A 12875-nucleotide genomic window follows, 5' to 3' on the forward strand; every position below is an offset into this window, starting at 1 on the left:
CTCTCTTTCCGGTCCGTCGTGGGGGACAGGGATCAGCTGGGCTGTGCTTAGCAGCTGGGCTCCTACAACGGGGCACCCAACTCGGGCAGGGGGAGCTAAAGTGGGTGCTCGGGGAGGAGGGTGACTGAAGTCTCACCAGGTTAAGAGAAAAGACTCCAGATAGCCATAGGGAAGAACTTCCAGGTGGTAGTTCGTGGGGAAAGACTGCAGTTAGACATAAGGAAGAATTTCCAGGTTCTGATTCAGGACGAGAGACTACTGGTGAACTTAAGGACATCCACGTTACAGTTTCAGCAGATAGTCTGAAACAGGACAGGAAGAGGAATTCCTGAGTGTCAGAGGATTCAAACCCTGAGTGTGGGTGGCCTTCCCAACCCAAAGGATGGACACAGAACCAGGAGGGATTCCTTGACCTCATCTGGCCGCTTCCATCTCCAGGAGCCACTGTGGTGAAGGCTGTTTTTCTCCCCCCTGCCACTTCTCCTTCCTCTGGCCCCGCAGCTGGGCCTGAGTCAGTCCCTCCCCAGCCCACCGCGAGCTGGGCAGGGGATATTGGGGAAAGGGAGGGCGAGGCTATCTGGCTGGAACTTCAGCTCTCTCTCTGAATCCCAGACCTGATAACTGGAGGACCACGCAGCTCTCCCACGCCTGCCTTAGGCATCCCCACCCCTCTTCCTGGAAAGCAGACACTAGCTCTGCTCAGCCTCTGCTATCCCTAGACGGGGCTCCTGTGTAACTCCCGGGGGCTTCTACCCAGAGGGGCCTCTCCTCTGAAGGAGAACCCTAATGGGGAGGCCAGGATGGGCAGCCTCGGAATGTAATGCTATCAGTGAGCGCCTCCTGAGCACTTCCTGTGAGTGGGCGCTGGGCTCCACACTCAACGTGCGTCATCTCACTTAATCCTCACAACGGGCCCAGGCCACTTCCCCTTGGTGACCGAGGTAGGCATGGAATCATCAAAGTCCCCGCAACTCCCCATCCAGGCCTGCTGTTTTGGGTGGGCAGATGTTTTCTGTCTCAGGAAGGGGGAGATCTGAACAGTTTCCACTGGAAATCTTGGGGACCCTCCTGTGCATCCCCCATATACCTCCCCATCCCCAGAGCTCAGTTCCGACCCCCAGAATTCCAGCCTCTCCAGTGGCTTCCCCGTCTCCTTCGCTCCTCCCCATCCCCATCATCCTTTCTTCCCCTTGTCCCTCCTCCTTCCAGCCTGCTGACTCCTGCCCTTTTCTCTTCCCCCTTGGCCCCTTGTGGTCTCTCTGGGGGCCAGAAAGGCGATGACTCAGCCCTGAGACAGAAGCAACCCTTCCCCCAAGCGGGGCCACCCCTCCCCTCAGGCCTGAGTAGTGAGGACAAGCCAGGCTGAGTCCACAGTGAAGGGGCAAGACTCAGAACCCCGTGGAGCAAAGCAGAGGACACTTGGACACCAAGCCCTGAGGCAGGGCGTGGCCATCTTGACCCTGGGGATGCCCTCCTTCTCTTGGCCTTGGGTCGGCTCAGGGGCCAGTTCAATTTCTTAAATGGGATAAGAGGTGACTGGACTACATGTTCCAAAAATGGTCCCGTGAAGAGAGGGTAAGGTGTCCCCAAACCACGGCTGGCCAAGGGGGCTGGGCGGCCCAAGGCAGAAAGAGCTGGAGGGGGAACTGGGCCCTTCTCTAGAATCTCTGCAGGGCTGAGGAGGCAGCTCTGTGGGGACGGAGAGGCAGTTTTCAGCTCCATATAAGGAAGAACTTTGCAACAGAGCTGCTCAGAGAAGGAACGGGAGGCCACAACAGTGAGTGAAGTCCTGTCCCCGGAGGTGGGTGGAGTTGGATGGATCTGGGTCTGAATCCCGCCTTGCCAGGCTCTAGGACTCTAGGAAAATTGGTGTCTGTAAGCCTCTGTCTCTCCATCTGTGAAATGGTGTTGATAATGGCAGGCCCCGCACCAGGCTGTGCTGAAGATTCACGGAGGTGACGGCGTGTAGAGGAGTTAGCAGGGTGGTGGGCACGGACAGTGCTCCGAATGGATGCTGCACACCCTGGACCCAGGAGGAAGTTGGCTGGGGACCCCAAGTTAGCTCATGCATCTTGGGATTGGAGGGCTGTCTGAAGTTGGGCCCATCCAAGATGCATGAGCTAACTTGGGTTCCCCAGCCAACTTCCTCCTGGGTCCAGGGTGTGCAGCATCCATTCGGAGCACTGTCCGTGCCCACCACCCTGCTAACTCCTCTACACGCCGTCACCTCCGTGAATCTTCAGCACAGCCTGGTGCGGGGCCTGCCATTATCAACACCATTTCACAGATGGAGAGACAGAGGCTTACAGACACCAATTTTCCTAGAGTCCTAGAGCCTGGCAAGGCGGGATTCAGACCCAGATCCATCCAACTCCCAACCCTTGGCTCTTAAACTAGACCATCAGCCTCTTGGCATGTCACAGGAGGAGGCTGTAAAGGTCACCCACCCCACCGTGAACAGGTGGGGAAAATGAGGCCCAGAGAGGGCAGTCCACCCGCCAAGGTTGCATGAAGCCCAAAGAGGGCAGTCACCCAGCCAAGGTCTCATAGCAAACAAGTGTCCGAGCTGGACCCAGATCCCTGAAGACTTGACCTGGGGCCCTGGATTCTGCGCTCAGAGCTGCCTCCTCATGCTGTGTGCGGACATAAGCACCGGGCACCCCGTGGGCCCCTGGGGCACCCCCCACATACCACCTACCTGTCTACTCCAAGTCCTCTACTCACACTAAAACCCACAAGGCAGGTGTGGGGAAGAGAAGGCAGCAGAGGAGCCCACAAGGTGGGTTATTCACCCCTAACTCACCTCACTCCCTTGTTCACACCTGCCGAACCTACAGGATGGGGTCCAACCCCTCAGACCCCCAACCTGTACCCACCTGCATCCTCTTCCAGGCATCAGTATTTCCGGAACTCACCTTGGTCTTCCCCCCACCTGCCTCTTTGTACACAGCGCCCTCTCCCCCAGAGACACCATTTCCCTGAATCTCATCTCCCCCTGGCTGCCTGCCCCGTTCTCCAAGGCCTCTCCCACCCACGCCAAGCCACCTCCTCCAGGCAGACTCCCTTCCCTGCCAGCCAGAAAAGATCCCTCCACTTCTGGCCTCCCACAGCCTTCTGGCCTGGCCCTCTCAGTGCCTGACTGCACCAGAAATAGTCTTTTATGTAGGGAGGCAATGAGGCTAAGTGGTGGAGGCCACAGGCTCTGGGGTGCACGGCAACTGGGACTCTTGGGCGGGTCCTTCAACCTCGCTGAGCCTGCTTCCTTACTGTAAAATGCTGACTGCTCTAGTCCGTGCCTCTAGATTGTTTTGAGGGTAAAATAAGATGATTCCATGGTTTACAAAATGGCTTTTAAAAAACCAGCTTCTGCCATTGACCGGCTGTAGACTAGGGCAACTGTCTCACCCTCTCAGAACCTCAGCTTCCAACTCTGTAAAACGGGGTTAGTGGTACTACCCACATGCCATGGTTGTTGAGCTCAGTAAATGAGGGGATGTAGGCATCATGCTTCATAACAATGCCCCTAAAATCACCATCACTGACTGAGCACTCAGAGTGACAGACAGTGCACTAAATATCAACGTGCAATTAACAGCAGACTTGATTAATAATAATATTAAATATTGACGAGGACCATGATGGTCACGCCTTCCCCTCCACTAACTTACCTGCCACCTGACAGAGACACAGGCCTGGCCCCATGATACCCTCTCTGTGTCCCTGGAAGCCCCCAGCTGGGACAGTTTCCCATGTTCATGCCCTCCCCAACCGCCACGGCTCTCCCCGTAGCATCTCTCCCTCTGTGATCCATGCCCTCACTTCCACAGCTATTTGATTAGCAACCGTCTCCCTCGCTAGACAGAGACTTCTACGAGGGCAAAACCTCAGAGACTCCAGCCACTGACACTGGCATACAGCAGGCGCCCACTAAAGAGCTGTTGGTTCAATGACTGGCTGACAGATGAATTCATATTCACAGGGGCTGAAGGGCGGATCCACACAGCCTGGTGGCACTGCCCAGGGTCTGGCTCACTTGGGTGCATGGCCGCCCCCCCCGCCCTGCCCAGGCTCACCTGCTTGTACTTGTACAAAAGCAGCAGCAGCAGCAGCAGAAGCAAGGCCATGATGGACATGCAGGCCACCAGCACCGGCGTGAAGAGGGGCTCGTCAAGGGGCTGCATGTAGGCTCCTGGAAAGGGTGGGGCAGAGGAGTGAGCAGCGGAAGGGGCCTCTGAGACCCCCTGCTCCCCACTGGAACAGGCCAGTTGCCTGGAACACAGTGGTGCCCAATACGTTCTTACTGACTGAACAAGGAGTCCTCTCAGCGGGAAGCCTGTAGACCCTCCCCCAGCCGGGGGCAGGGAGGACCACCTCTCTAGCACTGCTCACGAGCAGCTCCAAACCCTGCCCAGACTCGCAGCCTCTGTGGCCAGGGGAGCCCCTCAGGTCACGCAGCCCACCCACTGCCCGTGCAAGGAGCCTCTGCAGCAGCCCGGCCTGGGGCTCAGCCACGACTTGCACACTCCCCCAGTGCGGAGGCTCACCACCTACACCTCTGGCCAGCTCGGATGGAAAGACCTTCTAGAGGTTAGGCTGAAATCTGCCTCCCCAGCATTTCCCTGCAGCTTCCCCGAGTGCCCTTTGGGACCACACAGCCCTTCTGGGAGTCTGAAAGCCAGGTTCATGGACACGGGGTCTCCTCTTCCCAGATCAACAGCCCTACTTCCCTTGATGTGTTTGGAAGGACATAATTTCCACCCCCTGGCCCAGAGCAGCAGCATGAGTCTGAGGCCCAGCCTCACCTCTGCCACTTAGGAGGTGTGACAGTGAACCCGTGACTTCTCTCTAAGCCTCAGGTTCATCATGCCCCAGGGGGGAAGGAAGACTGTGCTAACCTCCTAGGGGTGGGCGAGTTCATTGAAATAATGCCTGTAAAGGGCTTAGCACAGTGCCTGGCACAGTGTAAGCTTTCAATGAAGTGTTGGCTTTATTATTTGTAATATACGACCACCAGCTGCAAGACAGAGCAGCCAAGGCAGCGGCACGTGGAATTGGGCCTCAGCCCCACTTGCTGCAAGGCCAGCAGCTGGGGCACCTGCGGGCCCCCTGGGAGCCAGGCAGAGGCTCCCACTCTGTCCTCTCTGGGCCCAGAGAGCCTCACCAGGGCCTGGCACACGGTAGGCGCTGAACCTGCTTTTTAGAGGCCTGAGGGTTCTGTGGGCCTGTGCAGCCTTGGGCCTCTCAGAATCAGAGAACTAACCCACATGCAGCCTTTGTGCAACGCAGAGAAAGATGCCTCTTCCTCTAGCCGGATGATGCAGCTGCGTTAGTGACCCCGCCCTGGACGGTGGCCCTGAATAGATAGGACTGTGTCTCTGGCAGGAAGGGAATCTGGGAGGGATGGAGAAGGCCGTCGAGGCTGGCCCTGGGATTGGGGGAGCGGGGGAGGGGACCGTTCATTTGTCGCCTGCTCACATCACCAGGCTAAGCTCCGGGGAGGCACTGCTCCCTGCACGAAGTGGGTCCCAAATACACACTTATGAACTAATGAGTCAGTTCAAGTGCAGGAATATGAGGAGAGGGGCCGGCTAAGGCTGTGGCTGCTTCAGGCTGCTTTCTCTCTGGATCTCACGTCTGCGTCCGCTCTGCCCTTCTCCCCACTACTTCCAGCCCCACGGGCTCTAGACTCCCCCATCTCGCCACTTCAGGAGAGCTTTGGTCAGGAGGGGCCTGGAGTCACACGCAGAGAGCTAGAACTCGGCATGGCTGGGATCTGCTTGGCACTGGAACGCTGGCCCTTGGTTCCCAGGGGTGGGGCTGGGGGGCAGTTTCCTGGGCCCCCTTCCCATCTTGGCCTGGAGCAGGCGGGTCAAAGGCTCACCTAGAGAGACAGGCCCGAAGGCCTGGGAGCTGTTCCCCACACTGTTGTAGGCCCTGCACTCGTACGTCCTGTTGTGTTCCAAGGTCCCAGTGGCCAGCAGGCTCTGGACGGTCACCTTGTGGAAGGGCTTTTGGCTCAGGACCTCAGGGTTCGGGTCGTCCAGGACCAGCACTTCGGTCTTATCACATCTGGGAAGAACAGAATGTGGCTCAGAGTTTCAGGGTGCCCAGCCCCTGCCCCAGGCCCTGTGCCTGGGTGAGGAAGGCAACCAGAGCCCGCTTACCTGTTCGTGTGACCCCCGCACTGCACCCATGTCACATTGGCCTGGGGGTACCCTGAGGCCTCACAGAGCAGGGCTTTAGAGCCGTTGATGAGGGTCCACGTGACCTCTACCTCTGGGGGGTCTGAGGTAGAGGGAGGAGAAGAGGAGGGAGGGGTCAGCCCCAGAGGCCCCGTCTCCTGGCTTGACCACCCCACACTGAGCCTTCTCTCCCCCAGCCCATCCATCCCGGCAGCCTCAGGAACCCCATGTCCCCAGCCCCACTCCATCACTCACATAGAAGGGTGAGTTCAAAGGTCAGGGCCTCCTCGCCTCTGGCATTTCTGGCCTGGAAGGAGTAGCGGCCGGCCTCGAAGGGCTTCAGGCGAAGCAGGGTGAGGGTGGAGGTGTATCTGCATGAGAGGAGCAGGCCATCTGGGGTGAGGACAGTGGGCTCAGACAACCACCTTATAAGGGATTTATTTTTGGTAAAGTGTCTGGGGCACAAAGGCCTTGGCTGAACCAAGTACCCAGGCTGGGTGCCGCTGAGACGTGCAAAAACCCCCAACCCGATTCCCTGAATTGCTTCTTTCATCCGTAAAGCGCTTTTGTTCTGAGGTTTAGTAGAGGTGATGTCTGTAAAGTGCCAACACCGGGAGGCGCATCACAGGCCCCAATGAATGTACCTACTTTCACCACCATCACTGGGCTAAACAATCCTTGCTGAAGACGCCAGCACCCAGGGCAGCTTCCATCCCTAAAGCGCCAACCCTGCCAAGAGGGGCTTTGAGAGGGGAGAGAGGCAGGATGTAGCCATGGGCTTCAGAGACCAGGATTCAAGTCCTAATGTTGCCATTTCCTAGCTGTGTGACCTTAGACAAGTACTTAACCTCTCTGATCCTTTGCTTCCTTTTCTGTAAGGGTGACACAGTAATTAATCCACAGACTCAACCTAAGGACTAAAGGGATATGTATTCAGAGGAGTGCCTGACTCATTGTAGGTACTTGCCTCTTTATTGGAAAATATCTGCAGCCATTACTAGACTAAATCCCATGGTATACAAAGAGCAATCTCACTCAGCCAGGACTTGGGCGTACAGAACCCCTCTATGTGTGTCAGTTCTTGAGATAACTAACATCTCCTCCTTAAACTGAAAGAATTTAACTTTTTGCATAAGTCAAAATCACCATTATGAACACACCTATCATGTGGGCTGTTTGGTGCCCATGCTTATCTGCCCTGTGCTGAATGGCCCCAGATTACTATGTTTGAGGGCATCTCCCTGGTTCCTTTCCACAGTGTCCCTGTTGCTTGCAGACCCCTGAAACCTATCCATGGACCAGCTTCCTTCCAGGGGTCTGCAGACTCCAGACTGAGAACTTCTGCTTTAGACGAGGGGAAGCTAGAAATCCTGGCCGGAAAGGACAAGAAGGGAACTGGGAAGAGGAAGATAAGGACAAGGGAACATCCTTGTTGATTCTGATGATCGACAACACAAGAATCCAGGAATCAAAGAGGTTTGGGCTTCTGGAGCTAGGAAGAGAACTCCAGAGAATTTGGGAGTTGGAAGATGTCTAGGGATTATCTAGCCCAGGGATGGCAAACAGGTCTCCTCTCATGAGCCAGTTACGATGGAAATATAGCCTGGAGACTGTGTTGAGAAGGACTCTGAGGCTGCATCTGGCAGGATGGATTCAAAAATGAATTAGGAAAGGGTTCAAAAATGAATTAGGGGTCTCTGTCACGAGTGTGGGAGGGGAAGTTATCACACGCACACCACATATTTGCTGTCCTTGATGGAGCTGTACTCTCTCATTCAAATAGAACAGGGTAAAGAAATGATTATTTTCACACTTGGTATCAGTGTTCCTCCTTGGGGAAGAAACACTCCTGTTTAGAAAACTACCTGGTTAGGTCACTTTGGATGAGGAAGTAAGACCCTGAGGACAGAGTCCATAGGAGACAAGAAAAAGAGATTTCTAAAATGTTGTGCATGTGGGATAAGCAGGATTCTGGGAGTGGAGAGATGGGAGGATGCAGAGTCACACGGCACTCTATAAGAAGAGCTCTGAGCCTGTGGAGAAGAGCACAGCCGGTGAGAAATTCTCAGGGGTGGATGACCACAGGCTTTTAAAGAACTTCTGATGTATCTGTGACTGAGAGATGTTAATTCCCTCTATTCCCCAAACCTGTGTATGTGGCAGATACCTCGTGCGATCGCTATTAGAAGTGTGACTATGAGTGGAAATCATGGGGGGTTGTCTTCTGCATTTGGATTAGTCACAGAAGAGGAGGCATACGATCGAGAGACCTTGGGTGACCATCAGAATGCACGCCCCCAAGAAATGGTAGAATTCTTGAAGAGGACATTGGATTTTCCCAGGATACAGGACAGAGGGATACACTAATTTGATCTACATCTCAGACACTGATGACTGATATCAAGGTTCTACATAGTCAAGAAAAATGAGACCTAGAAACGGGAAAGGACTCGCTCCAGGTCACGCAGCAAGGTTGAGATAGGACCCAAGTGTCCTGACTCCCGGCCGAAGTGCTCCAGCTGGCTGTGGGCTATGCAGATGTGAGCTAATAGGTGATACCTGTATGTGCCCTTGTTGGTTACAAAATTGAGCTTGGGCTGCTGGCCAAGGAAGGGTCCCCGATAGGTCCAGTTAAAACTTTGCAGGCTTGGGTAGGCCTCCACCTTGACTTTGAGTTCGATCTTCTCACCCACGGTCACCTCCTGGAGGAGGTTCTGCTCAGAGGTCAAGTTCAAGTAGGCACTGTCTGGAAAGCAGAATGCACAGAGATCTGGCATTAGTGGGAAGATACCCCAGTCTGTGTGTTCATTTAGTAATCCACCCATTGAGCCAGTCTTTCAGCTGGACCCTCCCTGAGCACCTCCCATGTGCCAGGCACACAGACCCCACCCATAACCCAGACTTGCCCTCTCTCATCTCTTTTCCCACCACCCCCAGGGCTCCAAACTCTTCTCTTCTTCACTGAGTTCCTGGGACAACTTGGGCAAATTCCTAACCTCCTTGGCACCTCTACATCTTTATTTATATAATGAAGAGATTGAATATATCTATGTTGTTATAACTTTATGGAAATTTTTCTAGCAGTTAAAAAAAAAAAGTCTGCATTTTTTTTTTTTCCACACGCTCTCACCCATTTCCCCTTTTTCCAGTAGTAGTAGAGTCAATGCAGCTTCCATATCCAGCTCTAAAGTGGGCACGTGACCCAGGCCAGCCAATCAGGGTGATCTGTCCCCTTGGGACCAGTGATTGGTTTTTGGGCTAGGCGTGTGAGTCCATGACTCTAATTTCCATGATTTTTGTTGGAACTCGAGGGAAAGAGAAGCTCTCATTCCACTGGGGTTTCCAAACTTGGTGCTGCCCCGCAAGAAAAATAAAGAGCCAAGAGTTGGGAAGCAACAGATTCTTGTCCACACCTGAACACCTAAATCTAACTAAACCAGAAGCTCATATCCATGGGGTTTTTAGCTATAAGTCCTCTTTTGATTAGGCTAGTTTGAGTTGATTTCTAGTACCTATAACTGAAAGAGTCTTGGCTGGTTTCTTCTAAGTAAATGTTGCATGAATTAAAATCAAGCTGCTCTGATTGAATTGTAGGCAAAGGAGAGGTGCAAAAACCCCCATCCATTCAGCCTCTCTTTGCCTCTCATGGAAGCTACTCTAATGCCCTCTTAAGATCCCAAGGCTTTGCAAAAAGACTAGATGATCTCTCAGGGCTCCTCTTCTTACTCAATTCTATGAAATCTAAAATTCACTCTTCTACCCTGTGTTGTTCCTGCTCAAAAAGCTCCCTGTGATTCCCCATCACCTCCACTATTCAGCTTGGCATTCAAGGCTCTTCTTACTCAGGTCTCCCTATGCCCATCTAGCCACGTCCCCACTTCACACACACACACACAATTCTCCGCCCATCTCGATGTTCTCATGTTCCCTGGACACACCACAGTCATTCCAACCTTGGATGTTGTGCTCAAGTCATTTCCTGCACCAGGAACCCCATATTCTTCCTCTCTTCTATTTAGATCCTTCTCGTTCTCCAAGACTTGTACCCATTAGGGAGACTCCACCCATCACTCCAGGCTAAAGGGAGCTCTCCTTCCTCTGGATTCCTGTTGCTTTTTTTTTTAAATTGAGGTATAGTTGATGTACAATATTTGATAAGTTTCAGGTCTACAACAGAGTGCTTCACAATTTTTAAAAGTTTTACTCCATTTATAGTTATTATAAATTATTAGCCATATTCCTTGTGTTGTACAACATATCCTTGTAGCTTATTTTATACATAGTAGTTTGTCCCTCTTAATCCTCTACCCCTATATTGCCTCTCCCATCTTCTCTCTCCCCACTGGTAACCACTAGTTTGTTCTCTTTATCTGTGAGTCTGCTTCTTTTTTGTTACATTCATTAGTTTGTGGTATTTTTTTAGATTCCACATATAAGCGATATCATACAATATTTGTCTTTCTCTGACTTATTTCACTTAGCATGACCCTCTGCTGCCCTTTGAGATGACACATACATTAGGCACCACATCTACACTACTTCATGTATCTGGTTCCTCCTTTAGGTAGCTGTCTTCTCTGAGTTTGTGAGCTTTTAGGGCAAGGCTGTTTTCTTCTCTCTTCTCCCCTTAGCTAGCCATCCATCCATCCATCCATCCATCCATCCATCCATCCAAACTCCAACCACTTCCCACCACCTCCACGATTACCACCCTAATCAAGCCACCATCACCTCTAGCTCAGACTAGCAGTAGCCTCCTGTCTCCCTGCTTCTACCCTCGCCTCCCTATAGACCGTCCTCAACAGAGCACCAGAAAGCCACGTTACATCTTGTTACCTCCAAGTCAGATGATGTCACTCCTTTGTTCAGACCCTCCAGTGGCACCCCATCTCTCTCAAGAGGAAAAGCCCAAGTCCTCACCTTGGCCTACGGGGACCTTCCCTTTCACCTCTGACCTCATCTTGTACTGCTCTTCCTCTCGAGCTCCAGCCCAGCCACACTGGCTGACTTGCTCCTTGCATGTGGTGAGCATGGACCTGCCTTAAGAACATTGCTTGCCCTCTGCCTGAAGCTCTCTTCTCCAAGATTTCTACATGGCTTGGTCCTTCACCCACTTCAAGTCTTTGCTCAAATGTCAGCTTCCCAGTAAGATCTTCCTTGATGATCACCCTATTTTTTTTTTTTTTTTTTTTTTTTATACTAGTGAAATTATACTATATTTATTCTTCTGTGCCTTGCTTTTCTGACTCAGCATTATGTTTGTGGATAGTCTTCCATGTTGGTACATGTTGGTGTATGCTGTTGAGTTCATTTTCACTGCTGTATATGGTGTTCTATTGTCTGTTATCTATTTATTTATCCATTCTATTGTTCTTCCACATTTGGATTGTCTCTTTTCTTTCCTATTCTTTTTTTTTTTTTTTAATTAATTAATTTATTTATTTTTGTCTGTATTGGGTCTTCGGTTCGTGCGAGGGCTTTCTCCAGTTGCGGCAAGCGGGGGCCACTCTTCATCGCGGTGCGGGGACCGCTCTTCATCGCGGTGCGCGGGCCTTTCTCCATCGCGGCCCCTCCCGCTGCGGGGCACAGGCTCCAGACGCGCAGGCTCAGCAATTGTGGCTCACGGGCCCAGCTGCTCCGTGGCATGTGGGATCTTCCCAGACCAGGGCTCGAACCCGTGTCCCCTGCATTAGCAGGCAGATTCTCAACCACTGCGCCACCAGGGAAGCCCGATCACCCTATTTTTAAACTGAAAACCCTATCAAACTGATTTGCTTTTTTATAATTTATTTTGTTTATTACTGTCGTCTCCCAACAAGAGTACGAACTCCAAGTGGGCAGGGGTTTTTCTATCTCTTTCATTTGTAGCTGTATCCTCAGCATTGAGAAGTATCCGGCCAGATGTGTGAAGGAAGACAAACATCTATTGAGTGACTACTGTATGTCTGCACTAGAAAATAGATAGGATTAGAATCCAACACTGGGAGACAGTTCAATGTTCTCCTTTCCTGCCTCAGCCCTCAAAGCTCCCGGCGCAGGGTGGGCCCACAGCAGAGCTTAGGTGCTTCTGTAAGCCTAGTGTGTTGCTTGTGCTGTGAAGGTAGCGATTCTCATGCTCCCCCTCGCCGCCGCCCCTCGGGCTCCCATAACTTTTAACACACAAGGTGTGGCCAGACTGAAATGACTCAGAGCCTGTCCCCACCTTGAAGAAACTCCCCTCGGCTCTGGATTCTCAGCCCGGTGGCTGTTGCTGCCTCTCACCCAATCACTCTAGCCGAAGACCCGGGAGTCATCTTGGCTCCTTTATCCTTCACCCCTTCATCCCAGCAGCCACAAGGTCTGGTCCATTATCCCTCCGAAATCGTTTTGGATGACAGACTCTCCTGGGCCGCCGCCGTGGTCCAGCACCCTTCGCAATCTCTAGCCTGGACCACTGCATTAACTGCCCTCATGGGTCTCCAGCCTCTAGTCTCCCATCCAATCCACACGGCATAGGGCTGAGCCTTCTCAGATAACATCTCCTCATGCACACTTAGCATTTACTGTATGCCAGGTCCTATTCTAGGTACTTCAAATATATATATATTCATATATTCATTTAATTCTCACAGCAATCTTATGAGACAGTTACTGTTAGTATCCCCATTTTGCAGATGGGGAAACAGAGATTAAGCAACCTGCCTAAGTCATTGG

General features: G+C 52.5%; 1 protein-coding gene across 1 annotated transcript in view; it reads right to left on the reverse strand.

Moving 5' to 3' along the window:
- CSF1R (colony stimulating factor 1 receptor) overlaps positions 1 to 12875 on the reverse strand; it is a 30805-nt gene that overhangs the window by 9312 nt on the left and 8618 nt on the right. The window contains exons 6-10 of the mRNA XM_007188668.2: positions 8742 to 8928; positions 6438 to 6553; positions 6165 to 6285; positions 5882 to 6069; positions 4074 to 4189 (exon numbers count right to left, since the gene is read on the reverse strand). Of these exons, the coding sequence (XP_007188730.2) occupies positions 4074 to 4189; positions 5882 to 6069; positions 6165 to 6285; positions 6438 to 6553; positions 8742 to 8928 (728 nt within the window). The remainder of the gene's footprint in view (positions 1 to 4073; positions 4190 to 5881; positions 6070 to 6164; positions 6286 to 6437; positions 6554 to 8741; positions 8929 to 12875) is intronic.

Source organism: Balaenoptera acutorostrata, chromosome 2 (assembly GCF_949987535.1).
Source record: "Balaenoptera acutorostrata chromosome 2, mBalAcu1.1, whole genome shotgun sequence".
In the NCBI taxonomy this organism is placed as follows: Eukaryota; Metazoa; Chordata; class Mammalia; order Artiodactyla; family Balaenopteridae; genus Balaenoptera; species Balaenoptera acutorostrata.